The sequence below is a fragment of the Polypterus senegalus genome, chromosome 11 (assembly GCF_016835505.1).
Source record: "Polypterus senegalus isolate Bchr_013 chromosome 11, ASM1683550v1, whole genome shotgun sequence".
In the NCBI taxonomy this organism is placed as follows: Eukaryota; Metazoa; Chordata; class Cladistia; order Polypteriformes; family Polypteridae; genus Polypterus; species Polypterus senegalus.
Window position 1 is genome coordinate 76,699,198 of NC_053164.1, and position 17,450 is coordinate 76,716,647.

Genomic DNA, 17,450 nt, shown 5'->3' on the forward strand with positions numbered 1-17,450 from the left:
GAAATCTGACTTCGTGATTTGCAGCTTAGATTTATTTAAATATAAAAAAAAAAATTGTATGTCAAAATATAAATATACTTTTCTGTACAAGTTCCTACTTATGCTTTACACTGTGTAGTGTTACCATTTTATTTTAATCTTCATTATGTTGATTTGCTTAGTCCAACACAGAGTACAGGAAGCTAAAGCCACACTCGCACACAAAAAGGGCCAATTAATCTAACACTTCAGCTCTTGGAACAAATGAAGGTCTCCCGCATTCACCAAAAAACAAACATGGGCATGGTGAAAACAAATCCACTCAGCTTGACAGGGCTAGAAATTGAATCATGGTCTCAGAAGCTGTGAGGCAGCAGAGCTAACTACTGGACTGCCATGTTGCCCAATTAAATTTTATCTATATTTGTTAATTTGCTTGGCAATCTCCATAGTAAATGTAAGGTACACTATAACAAACTAAATTAATCCTTAAGTTTGATTAGCATTTTAATATGTGATTCACAATGTAACTGGTAGAATTAAAGGATTTGCTATCAATGAACTAAAAATGTACACCACTAGCAAAAACAGAGTAAAACCACTTTTCAAAATAATGTTTTGAACATAGATCTTTTAAAGTCCAATTAGTATATGATTTAAATGGATCAAATGTCAATATTGCAAAAGGGTATACTGTCCCAAAACTAATCAAGTAACCAAATGAGTTCCTTCCCTGTGGCCAAGACCCAAATCCTTACCAAGTGGAACCTGTGGAATTACTGGATCGATGGAGGAAGCTTTTGCTTTGACTGGAATAGGAGTAGTTGGCCCGTTAACCATTACATGGCCTGCAAACAAAGGGAAGAGTAAAATTAAAATAAGGAAACAAAAGAATTCAAAACATGTTGCAAAAAACAATTTTCTGTAATGACTACTGTATAACTATAGTTGTACTGTAGCTTGAATAGCTTCACAAAAAGTTATAAAATTATTTAGCTCTCTGACCAGCAATGCAGCTTTAATAGTGTGGCACTGCGATTGACCGATGCCTTTTTACCCAGTGATGGCCAGGTGGAACAATGACAGCTTAAGTGACAGCAAGACAAAGGACACACTTGGTCAGCATTTCTGTGCATTTCAGAATACTTTACAACAGTAACCACTGTGAAGTGCGCACCCAAATGCAGGTACAGTTTCAGCTGACAGGCAGGACAGGCAACCTTCTTAGATTTGATTACCATTGTGAGATAGTTTCAGAAATGCCACGTGACCTTTTTCAAAACTGACAAGTAGACACAATGGTTCAATCAATGACAGAACAGTAAGGGTCAGTTTCCATGCTGCTAGACTTGCAGCAAGGTAACCTGTCAGAGGCTCTCTACTCCTAGAAATTTGACGTACACACAAGGAGTGGTGGCTACACTAGGGGCCTCATGTATAATGCCGTGCGTACAACTCTCACTATAACATGGCATAAGCACAAAAGCCGAAATATGCTTACACACAGAAAAATCCAGATGCAGGAATCTGTGCGTACTCCAACTTCCACATTCTTCCACTACATAAATCCCGATCAGCGTGAAAAATAACGCTCGTGCACACGCTTTATGTAATGCCCCAACCCCTCCCAGAATTATGCCTCTTTCAATATGCAAATCAATATAAATCGCCCTTAAGCTCAGCCTTCTGTGAAAAGACAATGGGAAAATATAAGAATTTCAGCGAATACTAAGTGGAGGCAAAGGAAAAACATACTATTTGTTCAAATAAACCGTGGTATAATCAACAAAAGGAAGTTGATCGAGGGACATAGTGTGTTGGAGAAACTTGAAAGCTCACGTTCACAAAAATCGCAGTGTGCCGGTAATAAAAAAGACGTCACATATCAAAGTCGCCGTGAAAAGGCGAGTTGTAGCCCACTGTCTGAGTGTCATATGAAAGATTATTAGGGTACAGAGAAAAAAAGGCACACAGTGGGGAGAAAGCACGAAATGTCAACTTCAATCTCGACATTTCCACTTTAATCACGTAGTTTATTTTGTCATTAAAGTAGAACATCATAAACTTCATCTTAAAATCGTTTAATTAATTACAACGTGATTTGAGAAATTGGTTAAAGTAGCACGTTAAATGCTTTGTTTTGTATTTGATATTCTATGTGCTCTGTGTGTGAATCACTACTTGCTTCTTAAACCGGCTCTCTTCCTCCAACTGGACACAGAATCCATTACATTCGTGATATTACAGCTGAATAACTAAAATACTGAGATGTATACGTGATATCATTTTTATGGGCAGAGGAAGAATTGGTGGCTCCTTCGCCCGCCAATGTCAGTAAGGTAGCTTATGCATGGTGGATGGCCATGTCCGTTGCAGACACTGCATAGCCGCCTCGTGCTCATGACACAAGCATTTAACTTTTGCCGAAATTTGTCGCTGCGTTTTTAGCTGTGTTATTTTCTCTTTCTGTTTTAAATTCAACATATATTGGCTTAGCCGCCACTGCAGTCCTTGCTTTTCTTTCCCCAAATACCAAATCAAATCGCCACACAATCAGCTCTGTAATAGAAGTTAAGCCATCTGTAAGCTTAGCGCAGATTCTTCAAAACGTTTAAGGAACATTGAAATATCTTCATAGTACATGTTTAATTATTCTATCCTTCGCCACACTCCCAGTGAAGAATATAGATTATTTAAATGAAGTTACAGTTTTATCTGTATAATTTAATAAACATATTTTGCTGCATTTCACCTAAAAAAATTATATTGTCATCATATGTAAATACGCGCTTTATAAAGTGGCTCAGGTTGTGCGATATTATAACTATAGTGCAAGTTTAACAGTGGGGTGATTGTACTTAAAAGTACAAACAGTTCTACAAGGTGCAATTGATTGAGTGCGTTTAAAGTTCTTGGGATGAAACTGTTTCTGAACTGCGAGGTCCGTACAGGAAAGGCTTTAAAACGTTTTGCAGTGGCTGAGACAGCGTGTCCTTGAAGCTGTATACCGATAATTCTCTTTCCGATCAGCTGCTGCTGTGATTCACACTCCGATACAATGATATATAATATATGATATATACTCCGAGTGGTGCAGTGACAGTAATATGGAAAAAGATGATCCGCTGTGGCAACTCCTAACGGGAGGAGCTGAAAGAAGAAGGAGAAGTGAGAGTAACAACGCTAAAGCAGTTATGGTATTTGGAATGCTATGGCTATTCCCTGTACCATTATATTGTTACAAGTTAATTACAATCAGATGCATTACACTAAAACAATATGCGGTTAGTTTCAGTGTATTTATAAAGCCGCGTCAGGAAAATAAAGAGTAACCACACAGGAACAGTAGCACTGCTTTGACGCTGGGTGCCGCCAGTCTGCAAAACCGAGCGGAGAACTTGCGTACGACAAGGTATGAGGTACCGTGGAAAAGTGTGTGGCTTTACGCCAAGTGTAAGTTTTATACATCGCGATTTGAACGTGGAAAAGTTCTTACGCAACATTTCTGTGCGTACGCACCGTTTATACATGAGGCCCTAGGTGATCACACAAGATACTCATAACATTTGCTTTGCAGTGCTCTGTGCAAAGCACAGCAGTTTTTGTTGCTGTACTTTTTTTTTTTTTTTTATATAAACAGTATTTACTGTATTTCCAGATCCCTTGCCAAATTGTGTGGTTTTAAAATGTTATTTGAGCAGCTTTAAATAGATCCTAACTGATTTTTAGCAGTCAGAAAATGGATGATATGTATACAAATATAACTAACTTCAGGTCATTTTGTAACATCATGTGTGTATACCAACTCATGTATACTGTATCAAACACACAACTGAGAATTCACACAAACAACAAGATGACAGGAGTGGTACTAGTTTAGGGGTGATAAACAAAAATGACTATACAGTCACAGAAAATAATTTTCTCACTAAGCTCCTGCTTGATTTCTGAACAGAGTGCCTTGGGGTTCTCCCACAGTCTAAACACACTTTGCAAAGTCAGATGGCTTCTGGGCCTCTGATGAGTTTACTGTATGTAAGTCCTCATTTTACCCACAATGCCCTTCTGTTTTACTCTCTCCAGAATTTTCCAGTTTCAGCTAGAATCCAAATGAAAATGATTGTCTTAACTTGCATGGCTCTTCTCCACAACATCTCCAGTCTCTGATTTATGCTTACATCTCAACAAGGCAGCCGAGTTATGCTTTGGCTTGTCACAGGACACTGAAACTGAATAGTGATTCCCACTTCTCACTCCCAACCTATGCAATAATTTTCCAATGACAATCTGAGCAGCTCCTAACCTACAGGCACTTTCTGAAAACTACCTGTTTCATGTACTGCTGATCACGAGAATTTTTTTTTCCAGTTCTATGAACATTTTATCTTTAAACTTTATTATTACTTAAATTTTATGTATAAAGATCTCTTTTTGCACTTTATCTTGGACAAAGGCAACTGCCAGTTAAGCAACATCAACAATAATATTTGACTCTAAACTGGCCCATGAAAAGTAACCTACGATGAACTGACTTTTTTTCCCCAAAGTTGTTGCCATTCTTGCAAGTTCAGAAAATGCATGATAGGCAGGAGGAAAAAAAATATTTATGTCCAGAGTTACCGTACAGGGTAATGAATAAAAAAACAGACCAATGCAAAGTAAGCAGTCACACCTTGGTTTTAGAAACAGCAAATGTTGAAATTAGCAGGAAGTCCAAGCATTTCTTTTTTGTTTGTTTTTTTTATTTTTGAAATTCAAGAAAATAAATGAATTCCAGAAAAGAAACTTTAAAAGAAAGTAGTAGCAACCCTTCATATCCCATCCAAAAGCACCCCTATAATTGAAAACCCCTAAAAATTCCAAGTTAAAGATAGACTTAAGAGTTAAGCTCAACAGACACAGGGATCCAATGCAGAGAAAAAAAGGAAAAAGAATTAAGATTAGGAACACAACACACATCACTGGTCAAATAGTTCCACACTAAACTCACAGCATCCTGCTAAGAGATTTTTAGCAGAAGGGCTGATGTTAATTTTACAAAGATTGTACCCAGAAAAAAATAACCTCTGCTGGATAAGAATAAGAGATAGAGAGGTCCAGTAGATGAAATGTATGAGGGAAAGGGGTGGTTATGGGGGGCGGGGGGAGACGTATACAGAAAGAATAGAAGACAGGCAGTTACAGACATTGGATCAAAAAAGCAGCGACTGGAGGGCAATTCCAAAACATCAAGAAAAGTTGCCAAATGCATGAAGTTGATGAGGGATAAGATATTGATAATGGACAAATTTACACAGAATATGCTGATGGCCTGGGATGTTAGAGAATGCATAGGTATTATTAAGTACATTTTCCCATGACAAGAAAGAAGATAATGCTGCAAGACTAAAAAAAAAAAAAAAATAGAGGTCTAGCAGACATCTTTCTGACTTGCATAAAAAGGATGTCAAAAGTGAAAACTTTGGAGATAACAAGCAGAAAAGTTATAAATAAGAAAAAATGCAGGACTGATTTCAGCAGGAGAAAGACATTGATGGAGAGAGGAGGAAGAGAAAACCTCGACCTCTGTAACTGGAATGCTCCATGTTCAGAGTTGTCATAAATATCACCAAATGTCTTAATATACAGAGCAGCTCATGCCAGAAAATAACACGGCTTGCCACTATCACAAAAAGCAGGGTTTTGAAAGATGGAGGTGTAGTTGTGCCAAACTTGAAATGTGTTAACACTAGAATTACCAGAGCCTACAAAAAACATGTTTGGTGGGCCACATTTACGAGTTTTCTCGCAGGCTCTGGTAATTCTAGTGTTAAGGAGATATGACACCCATCCAATCAGGAATAATAAGTGAGTGCTTAATGGAAGGTCTCTTACCATTACAGAAAATGACAGAAAGAAGAGGTCTTACTTTAGACCAATTATTTATAGGAAAAAGCACAGCAAACTGACTAATTGCCAGTCTAGAATAGAATGAAATAATCATGAGGAAAGGGATTACACTGACAAATATACAATTTTAATTAGATAGAAAAGAAGAAATGTTGATGACCAAATATTTCACAAGACAGAGTATTTAAAAGAAAGAACACAGACCTTGACCACTTAATTTTACAGCCAGACAGGGTACCAAACAAACTAAAGAATAGCCTTGAACACACTAAGTTAGAGAAACCAAAATATGAAGAAAAAGAATGAAATGTGTAAAAAGAAAGGAAGTGCTAGGGCATCTGTGTCTGTGCAACCCCACAAGCATACAAAAATAGCTTGTATAACCATCCATTCCAGACCTATCAACCAACCCAATAATAATTAAAATCACAAAACCAACTTTAATCCCATCATACATGTGTGCAGATAACCACTGAAACAGAATGGAAATGCATAAATATAAACCACACACTACAAAACCCAGTTGTGCATCACTGCACCAGGCTGCAGATCCATCAGTCAATGTACTGCCAAAATGGACCACTTATGAATACTCCAAAGAGACTAAAAAAGACATTCTCCTCCAGATCAAATCCAACAGGTAATGTCAAATAAACAACTTAAAAAAATAAATAAAATATGAAAAGGGGAATATACCTATAGCTTGAAAGCTGTCAACAGCCTTCAAAAGTTTCTTTGGGTCATAAAGGATTGGGTCCCGAGGCATATCCAAGAAATGCCAGATTCAACAGAAAGGGATGCAAACAAGTCCTTATGCCTGCATCATCAATGTATCCATAATCCTCCTGGCTTCAGCCGTTGTCAAACTTAACCCCTTATGCCTTTGATGGACTTGTGGGTTTATTGCATTGTGCACAAACAGCTTTGAAATATGGCAGCGTCATTCATAAATGGTCGAGTCAGAAAAAAAAGAAAATTCACTGGCCTTTGCAGAACAGGTTGTGTTTATTCTTTGCTTACTTCCTGGCAGCCGAGAAATTTGAAGAACTAATAATAATAATAATGGCCCCTAATGGGACAAACTATGATTAGGTGCATAGATCCTATAACCTTTCTCCACAAAAGGCAAATAATTATGGAGGACAGGAGACCGAGTTCGTCAGTGCTTACTCAGAAATTCAATGGCATTTTCATTTTCAGTTTCTGTGATCTCTATCTTGCAATTCTGTGAGCTTAGGTGTTAAATGATACCACCCAATTTTCCAGCTAATTTCCAATTTAAATCTCTAAAATAATCTATTTTCTTAAAAGTGATACTTCAGCAAATAATGAGATGCTTTCTTAGTAAGTAATTATGGATAAGGGGAGAATGAACTAAAGAACAAACGACATTGCTTTTAAACTTTAAATTCATTTTGCAATCTTTAAATGCTAAAACAAATGAGATCTCTGCATTTCAGTTTAAAGTTTAAGTGTCGCTTAAGGATACTTATAACAGTAAAGAGACTGAAATGGCCTCTCTAGAAAAATGTTGCGTTTTTCCATATGCGGTTCAGTTTACCCAAAAATTATATGACTGGGAATAAAATTACTTTAACTGCTAAAAATCTAGACTAAAAACATCTGTGACCTAACAAGGCTACTATTAAAAATGACAACAGTGTAAACAGTTTGAAGACAACTCTAGGGTACTTGCTACAAGGCAAATGCAAGTGAGTGTTATTTCGACAGTATCATCTCATTGCATGAAGGCATTTTTCATGGGGATGTTATCACCACCATCCACTCTACTGTCTTGAAGCCACTACTTTTAACTAACTACTACTACTGACCATGATGCAAAATAATAATACCTCAAATTCATTCTTAAGTGAAACTGATTATGGAAAGTTTTAATGTAAAACGTGATGTTTCATGCCATGTTCTGTACAAAAAGTTAGTTTCTTATATTGAACTCTAAAGCTTATTATAAACAAACCAGTGGAAAAAAGTGTAGAACCTCAAGACTCATCTTCAAAGGTAATATCACCATATCATAGGCATTTTTAAAACTAACATTCAAAATCCAACTTTTCCAGAATTCACACTTGATCACTCAAGTGCAGCAGACAGAGCTACCGTCTCACAGCTCCAGAGGCCAGTTGGTGTTGTCTGCAATTTCTAAGCCAGCGGAATGCCACATAAACATACCTGTTTTGACAGCCAGCATCTCTAATCTGGCCCAGTATTTGGTTAAGTATGCATGTCTGATTTGTACCTTTTAATGGTGACTTGCCTAGGGGCTACTCCAGACTTGTGACTGACACTGCTGGGAAAGGCTTCAACTCCAGTACAAGTAAATTTGGCTAAAAGGATTAATGGAACAATGAATACACAGAATTTACTAAACATAAAACATGTTTTCTTGGGAATTGTGCATTTTACAAATTGGAGAAGAATGTGTTGCAGTAGTACAGGCTGAAGCACCATTTGAAGGCGACTAAAATAAATGGTGCTTTTGCGGTTATTATACAGTAACATGCAGCTTTCATTTTCTGCATTTTAAACCACCACCATAGTACATAACAACCCTGTGTGTATAGATGATTCCATATATTACATGGTTTTTCCTGTTTATGCTTCAATATTGTACTGTGTTTTACATGTTTGCATTATACTTTTGTAATAACTGTACAGTAAGCCAGGCTGATAAGTGCAAGTGTGCTTAATAAGCCCAAACAGAAAGTGACATTTTAAAATGCATAAGTAAAATGGCTATATCGAGGTCATCTTAAACATGGCAAAACACTTGCTGTTGATCATAAAGCTTTGATTCATTTCAATATATATAATAAAATATATAAAATAAATAAAATATTAGATTTAATTGCTGGTGGAACCTCATTAACTAGTGGCAAGCTCTACTAAACCATCTATGAAAAGCTAGGATGGCTGCTGGAAGGAGTATTGGTCAGGACAGCAGAGGGCACTTTCCCACCTCACTGTAAATATGGCACAGTCCTATGGATTATGGACATAATTTACTAAAGAGAATTCAGGACCTCAAGTTTAAGTTCCTTGGGCATCTTTTGAAAAGAGTAAGGTTTACCTCAATGTCCTGGTTAAACTGACCATAATTGTCCCAGTCATTCTGGCCCCCTAATCATCTCCTTTCTTTAATTCTCTCTCTCTCACTTCACCACCTAATAGCGAATGTGGGGTGAGTGTACTGATGCAAAAATGGCTGCAGTAGCATCATCAAGGAAGGTGCTATAAATTGTTGGTGGTTACACTCTCTCTACTGTATGTAAAGCACTTCAATTGAGAAAAGTGCTATATAAATCAATTTTTAATATTAAACTCTTCCTTTAGTATCTCTTCTGGTTTCATTAAATTTTTTTTTTCTTATAGTACCTTAACAATACATCTCCGATCATACCAAAGAATTTTAATAGGACGGAGGTCAAGAAGCTATCTTGGCGATTCAAAAATGCATCAAATCTTGTGTTAAATATCTCTGTTTTTTGATCTACCAGTCATTCATAAATGCTTTGCTGTTCTCCATTAGAATAATCTAAAACAACTTGCAGTTCATTATTTTCCGAATAACAACTGTGAACCTTTCAGGTCGTGAGGCAGGAGAGCAACACCACATAGATCCCTCTATACTTCACACATACGGAATTAGGTTCTGAGATCAGCACATGGTATATATATATATATATATAGCAGCGATGAAATGACACTCGTCAGAAAGCAGACTACGATCAAAAATTTCTTTAAATCATCACAGGACTGAACTTAAGTACAGTACATACTTTAATAAACTTCAGACAATTCTGTAACTAAGTTCATTTTTTGTGTTTTGTTGTAAAACATGATTAGGTTCATAATGTGTAAAATTATAGTTTGACATTTAATAGGCTTTTTCTTAACACACACACACGGATATATAGACCTCTCTCTACACTATATTAAAGAAAATGGCAAGTTTCCTTTCTTTACACCTTTTTTTCCTTTTATCCCCAACCAAAGCCTCTCTCAACACTGAAGATGACACAAAAATAATTTTCTTTTAATTTCTGGTAATGCCGGTAAGGCACATTACCACAGGCAGAAATTTGGCCGTTCACATAGAAAATGTAATTTCTATACCACAGCCGTCGTGTAGCGCCTTTCAAAAGGGATCAACTACCAAGAGATGATCCATATACATTTTAGCTGCTTTTAGTACTACTTACACGTTATGTTATGTTATACCGGCTTTAAAATGTACCATATACATATATACACACATATATATATATATATACACACATATATACATATACATATATATACACTTACATACATATATACATATATATACTGCTCAAAAGAATTAAAGGAACACTTTTTAATCAGAGTATAGCATAAAGTCAATGAAACATGGGATATTAATCTGGTCAGTTAAGTAGCAGAGGGGGTTGTTAATCAGTTTCAGCTGCTGTGGTGTTAATGAAATTAACAACAGATGCACTAGAGGGGCAACAATGAGATGACCCCCAAAACAGGAATGGTTTAACACGTGGAGGCCACTGACATTTTTCCCTCCTCATCTTTTCTGACCGTTTCTTTACTAGTTTTGCATTTGGCTACAGTCAGTGTCACTACTGGTAGCATGAGGCGATACCTGGACCCTACAGAGGTTGCACAGGTAGTCCAACTTCTCCAGGATGCCACATCAATACGTGTCATTGCCAGAAGGTTTGCTGTGTCTCCCTGCACAGTCTCAAGGGCATGGAGGAGATTGGGGAGGCATATCCATGGAGGGTCACACAGACCGCTACAGGCTTGACAAAGGCACCTTGGCTGCCATTAGGTATCAGGATGAAATCCTTGGACCCATTGTCAGACCCTATGTTGGTACAGTGGCTCCTGGTGCACGACAATTCCTGGCCTCATGTGGTGAGAGTATGCAGGCAGTTCCTGGAGGATGAAGGAATTGATACCATTGACTGGCCACCACACTTTCCTGACCTAAATCCAATAGAACACCTCTGGGACATTATGTTTTGGTCCATCCAATGCCACCAGGTTGCACCTCAGACTGTCCAGGAGCTCAGTGATGCCCTGGTCCAGATCTGGGAGGAGATCCCCCACAACACCATCTGTCATCTCATTAGAAGCATGCACCGATGTTGTCAGGCATGTAAGCAAGAACACAGGGGCCATACAAATAATCTCTCAATTAAAATCCTCCACCTGCGTCCTTGACCCGATACCAACAAGGTTTTTCAAAGAAGTATCAGGCGTGCTAATTGATAATGTTCTTGACATAGTAAATTCGTCACTAGATACTGGGGTCTTCCCAGACTGTCTTAAGACTGCTGTAGTTAAACCCCTACTTAAGAAACAATCTTGACCCCTCGGCTCTTGAAAATTTTAGACCCATCTCTAACTTGCCCTTCTTAAGTAAAGTTCTAGAGAAGGCAGTCATTATGCAGTTAAATGACCACCTAAATAAACATGCTATTCTTGATAAATTTCAGTCAGGTTTTAGAACAAATCACAGCACAGAAACTGCACTCGTTAAAGTAGTAAATGACTTGCGGGTAAATGCAGACAGAGGCCATTTATCTGTTCTCATCCTCTTAGATCTGAGTGCTGCATTTGACACCATTGATCACAACATTCTTAGAAATCGCCTTAGTCAATGGGTGGGCCTCTCTGGCAGTGTCTTAAATTGGTTTGAATCCTACCTGACAGGGAGAAAATATTTTGTTAGTTGTGGGAATTACAACTCGAAGACACATGATATCCAATATGGTGTTCCACAAGGCTCTATCCTGGGTCCGCTTTTATTCTCAATCTACATGCTTCCGTTAGGTCAGATTATCTCAGGGCACAACGTGAGCTACCACAGCTATGCTGATGACACACAGCTGTACTTATCAATAGCACCTGATGACCCGATTCTATTGATTCACTAACACAATGTCTGACTAGTATCTCAGAATGGATGAATAGTAATTTTCTCAAGTTAAATAAAGAGAAACTGAAATTTTAGTGATCAGCAATAATGGATACAATGAGGCTATTAGAAATAAACTGGATACATTAGGATTAAAAGTCAAGACGGAGGTAAAAAGCTTAGGGGTGATTGTTGACTGTAATCTGAATTTTAAATCACATATTAATCAGATCATTAGGACAGCATTTTTCACTTAAGAAACATAAGTAAAGTTAGACCTCTTTATCACTGAAAGATGCTGAGAAATTAGTTCACGCGTTTGTTTTCAGTCGACTAGATTACTGTAACGCGCTCCTCTCAGGACTACCCAAAAAGATATAAATCGTTTGCAACTAGTGCAGAATGCAGCTGCTAGAATCCTAACTAGGAAAAGAAAATCAGAACACATTACTCCAGTTTTGATGTCACTACACTGGTTACCTGTGTCATTCAGAATTGACTTTAAAATTCTGCTTATGGTTTATAAAGCCTTAAATAATCTCGCCCCATCTTATATATCGGAATGTCTGACACCTTATATTCCAAATCGTAACCTCAGATCCTCAAATGAGTGTCTCCTTAGAATTCCAAGAACAAAACTTAAAAGAAGTGGTGAGGCGGCCTTCTGCTGTTATGCACCTAAAATCTGGAATAGCCTGCCAATAGGAATTCGCCAGGCTGATACAGTAGAGCACTTTAAAACACTGCTGAAAACACATTACTTTAACATGGCCTTTTATAACTTCATTTTAATCGTAATTTAACTTAATCCTGATACTCTGTATGTTCAATTCATCATAACAACTATTCATGGTGGCTCTAAAATCGGTACTGACCCCTACTCTCTTTTCTGTTTCTTTTTCCGGTTTCTTTGTGGTGGTGGCCTGCGCCACCTCCACCTACTCAAAGCTTCATGATGCTCCAACAATGATGGACGGATTAAAAGGAAGAAGTCTACGTGACCATCATCATCATCAAGCCCTTCCGTGAGAACCCTAAATCCAAAGAGGACTGTTTCATTTATGTTAGGTAGAATGCCCAGAGGGACTGGGCGGTCTCATGGTCTGGAATCCCTACAGATTTTATTTTTCTCCAGCCGTCTGGAGTTTTTTTTGTTTTTTCTGTCCCCCCTGGCCATTGAACCTTACTCTTATTCGATGTTAATGTTGATTTATTTTTTATAATTATGTCTTTCATTTTTCTATTCTTTAATATGTAAAGCACTTTGAGCTACTGTTTGTATGAAAATGTGCTATATAAATAAATGTTGTTGTTGTTGTTGTTGTTAAACTTGCCAAAAAAACGCTCTGTACAATATTCTGGAATATCTGATTATTCCAAATTTATTTATATATTTACTATTTACGTATCATGCATTTATTTTTAAATCTTCCCAAGCTGTGCTGATAGATGACTAGAGTAGAATATGGTATGTATGTAACTGTCATCATGTAACTCCTATTCGTCTTGAAGCATAAGATTTTTGCATGGTCTTTATGAATAACTGCTTGTCAATTTTGCCTAAATCTTGAAGACAGAAATATCTATTTGCATTAAAGCATAACCTATTCATGATAAGAGCAACAATTTTTATTTCCATAGCATATTTTCATACAAACGATGTACAGTAGCTCAAAGTGCTTCACAAGATGTCAAAGAAGTAGTTAAAAGCAAATAATCATGATCTCTGAATTCAGTGTCACCCTTACTTGACTGCCATAATGGTTTAAGGTTTCTTTATTTAGTCATGTTTATACAAGAAAACATGAAATTTGCCTTCTTAGTTGCATCTAATAACAGACAGAATGAAATAAACAGACAAATAGAAACAAGAAAGGTTAAGGTGTCACTTGCTTTAAATTTGTAACCTTACACAAATTCAGCAAGATAAACATACCACTTAATGAAAAACAATCATTCCCAAATAATTTGCAAAAGCTAATTGGACAAGAAAAAAAAAAAAGTGGACGACAGCTAATTGGACTAAAAAAATGACTAAAAGTGCTTTTCATTTTAATTAAAAAGTAGCAAATTTTAACAAAAGATTTCTCTTGATGATGAAAATGGAGAAATCTTGTCAGTTTTGTGCAGCATAAAATCCACTTGAGTCTGAATTTTATCTTTATACACCCAGGACAATACTATTGACTTGATTGAGAATGGTATCTGTTTTCTAATTCAGTAAGTTCTTATTTGGAATATTCCGTTTCAGTTTGTACACAATGCTTCATTAAAAAAAAAAAAAGTGTTTCTATTTAGTACTAAATTGCAAATGTATTATATTACAGGTAAATCTGGATTTGCTTTATATCTTTATGTACATATTTAACACTAGAATTACCAGAACCTACGAAAGAACTCTTAGATCCGGCCCACCTTAAATCCGTTCGCACTTCTCCGCCAGCGTCCTTTGTCCTGTAAATGAGCCGATAAAGACAAGCAGCAATCAGCCGGCTATTCCATCCTCCCACCGACTTAGAACGTGCACAAAACTTCTCCCAGCTCATGCCTTGATTGATTATCTGGGGGTGAAGTGCCAGCATAAATTCACGCCCGATCTGTTGCTGTTCGTTTTCAAATAATATTGCATTAGTGCGATGATGTTTTCACATATATTGTCTTTTTCTTTCAGGTGTGTAATAGAAACCACTGCATAGAGAGAAGTCTGTACATTGTAACAGGTACACACGTTGTAAATGTAGGAAGGATGATCCTTGCGTGTCTGTGAACTGTTAACATTTGAATCTGATGATTGCATATAGTGCTGAACTTACTACTCTGTACTATTCTTTCTTCTGCATGTCCTGGAGTACAAAAGAAACAGCATACAACAACATGTGAGGACTGGCAAGATTGGGGGTGGGGGGGAAACCACGTGGTCACTGATTACAAACCACAAGATGTTATGCAAATGAATATGAATAATGTTTCATCCGTGCCACAAAGTTTTCTGAAATGTACTATATAGGTCATAAAACGAATAATTCCAAATATCATATATACCTATGTCTCTGTTTTTTTTTTTGTTTTTTTTGACATCATAGACCATAAGGTGTATACTAATTCCACGTGAGCAGGAACACTCAATAAAAATGAATTAAAAAAAAAAAAAAATCAAGTGACAGTGAGATACGAAGAAGGCAGATTCGCCAGCGTCTGTGTGTCCGCTTTTATCCCTCCAGATGAGAGAATGTCCAGTTCCATTGTCTCAAAACACCACTCATTTCTAGTTATTCCCAGTTTCAAATAAAAACTAACCATGTCAGATACCTGGGTGGAGGGCGGGGGGGTATGTGGTAGTATGTATCGTGATTTAGAGAGAATAAAAGTGAAAAAAAACAAAAAAGGTAACTTTTACAAGTCCTAGAAATGTACACCGTGTGTGCAAATGCAAACCAAGTGTATGTGTGTACTGTATAATATTAACAATAAGAGCAGCTCACTACTGAAAACGGAAAATATAGGAGACAGTGGGGATCGAACTGGTGGCCCCTTGATTACAAGTCCGCAAATCTTACCACTACGCCACGGAAGCTGTTGTCTTTTCCTTGAACCTTTTGGTGAAAGTGTTTATTGGATCTTTGGACTTCAGGCTTCATACATTATATAGTTTATGCCTACATTTTGTCATTTATTACTAAAATATGAAAAACATTTCTGTTTTAACAATGTGTTTACACAGATTATTGTAGAAATGGAACACATATGAAATCCATGTGTTCCAAATAACAATCTATTAATTCCACTCTAAAATTTCAGCACTTCACTCCCAGATAATCAATCAAGGCATGAACTGGGATAACTTTGTGAACGTTCTGCGGCGTCGGGGGGTATTGCTTGAAATACCAGGCTGCTTGCAGCTTGTCTTTATCGGCACATTTACAGGACAAAAGACACTGACGGAGAGGTGCAAACAGATTTAAGGTGGGCCGGATCTATGAGTTTTTTCAAGTGCTCTGGTAATTCTAGTGTTAAGGATATATTGCATATTCTACAGCATATTCAATACTTAATGCATACTATACAAACCACAATGTTAAAGAAATTCAATCACTTCAAAAAATAATTAGATTTTTAGATAAAAGGAAATTTCCTTTAATCCAAAATAGGGGTAAGTATTAACATCTGTAAAAGCATAAATGTGAATGAAAAGCAAATGTTTAAAGTCCGCAAACATGAATTTCCCATTATCTCGACCAAAAGATATTTAGAAAAAATGCTGTACACTCAGTCAACTGTCAACTCAGTTCATGGACTGACACAACGGGTACAGGATTATGATCCAGCTAATTCTTGACATTATTGAGGCTCCTATCTTAGACAATATTTGCCAATTTTAGCCTTGATTGTCAATTCAGAAATGCACAAGGTTGGATTTCTTTTTAAAGGAAGTTGACAAGTAGGGTTAAGTTGCACTAATCTCTCTTTTTAAGACTTGGCTGTTTAATTTTATTTAAAATGTAGGTGTTTATTAATGATCACAGAAGCATAAATGACAATGAAGCAGTTGCACCTTTTTATCTTCTACGTGTTAAACGAAACTACATGGGGGTATTCTTCTAATTCCTAAATTTAATTAACTGGCTTCATCCACCTCTCACTTGGCAGACAGACAATTAAATGTAAAATTTAGGCCTTTCAAATAAATTTATTTTCTTGCATTTATTTCAGTTTATTTTTAAATAACGTTTGAACTCTAAATTGTATCCAAATAACTGAAAGAAAAAAACGAGATGACTGACATTAAATTCTAAGAAGCAGCCAAGATTTCAGTAACAGCTCCATCAGTGAAATAATTAACAGGTAACTGCTTAAATCTCAATTGCACTATAAAAAAAATTACATAGCAAAATCAAGAACTGGAAAATGTAATTATACATTTTTAAAATCGTTTGAGAGGTAAACATTATTGTGTTATTCTGTAATGACACAATGGAGGTCTAATACAGTAAATAAGAGTATGTGTAATTAAGATAGAGTTCCAATTTAAAGCAGGTGTTAGTTTAAAAATAAAATAAAAAATAAACAAATCCACACCCACTGTGGCCCTCGATGGAGGGGAGTAACTATATCCTATATCTACACATGTACATGTCAAGTTTCTTTAGTAAATGTGCAACAGTGCAATTTCACAATACTTTGGATTGCATATCTTCTGAAGAACAAAGCATTGATAGGCTCAAAAACTAAATCAAAAAAACAAAACAGAATATAGAAACCTCTTGTAATGTGCAAAGTTTCAATACCACACATTATGCAAATATATTCAAATGCACCAACATTAAGATGGTCATAAAACAACAAGCATACTATTTCATGGCCCAACATATTTGATTTCAAATAATCAACCTATACATAGCAAATTAAATAGAAAGTCGGAATTACAGTACAACACTCCTAATAATCAAGGCATGGAAAATGTCTGATGATAGCACGTTAATCCCTTTGTTAAGGTCAATTGATATAAAGGGGTAGGTCTACTACCTTTTTAGGGCAATTCTTTCCACCAATCAACTGACAAAGTTGCCTTCTGTTGATCACTTTTCCTTCTTTCACTGTCCTACCTTGTTCAGGACTACTAGAATGTGTACTGTATTTGGAACTAGTGCTG

General features: G+C 36.6%; 1 protein-coding gene across 4 annotated transcripts in view; it reads right to left on the reverse strand.

The window, feature by feature from the left end:
* pcxa (pyruvate carboxylase a) overlaps positions 1-17,450 on the reverse strand; it is a 596,757-nt gene that overhangs the window by 142,808 nt on the left and 436,499 nt on the right. For all 4 annotated transcript variants that reach the window (XM_039769066.1, XM_039769065.1, XM_039769063.1 and 1 more), the window contains exon 11: positions 738-827. In XM_039769066.1, coding sequence (XP_039625000.1) covers positions 738-827 — 90 coding nt within the window. The remainder of the gene's footprint in view (positions 1-737; positions 828-17,450) is intronic.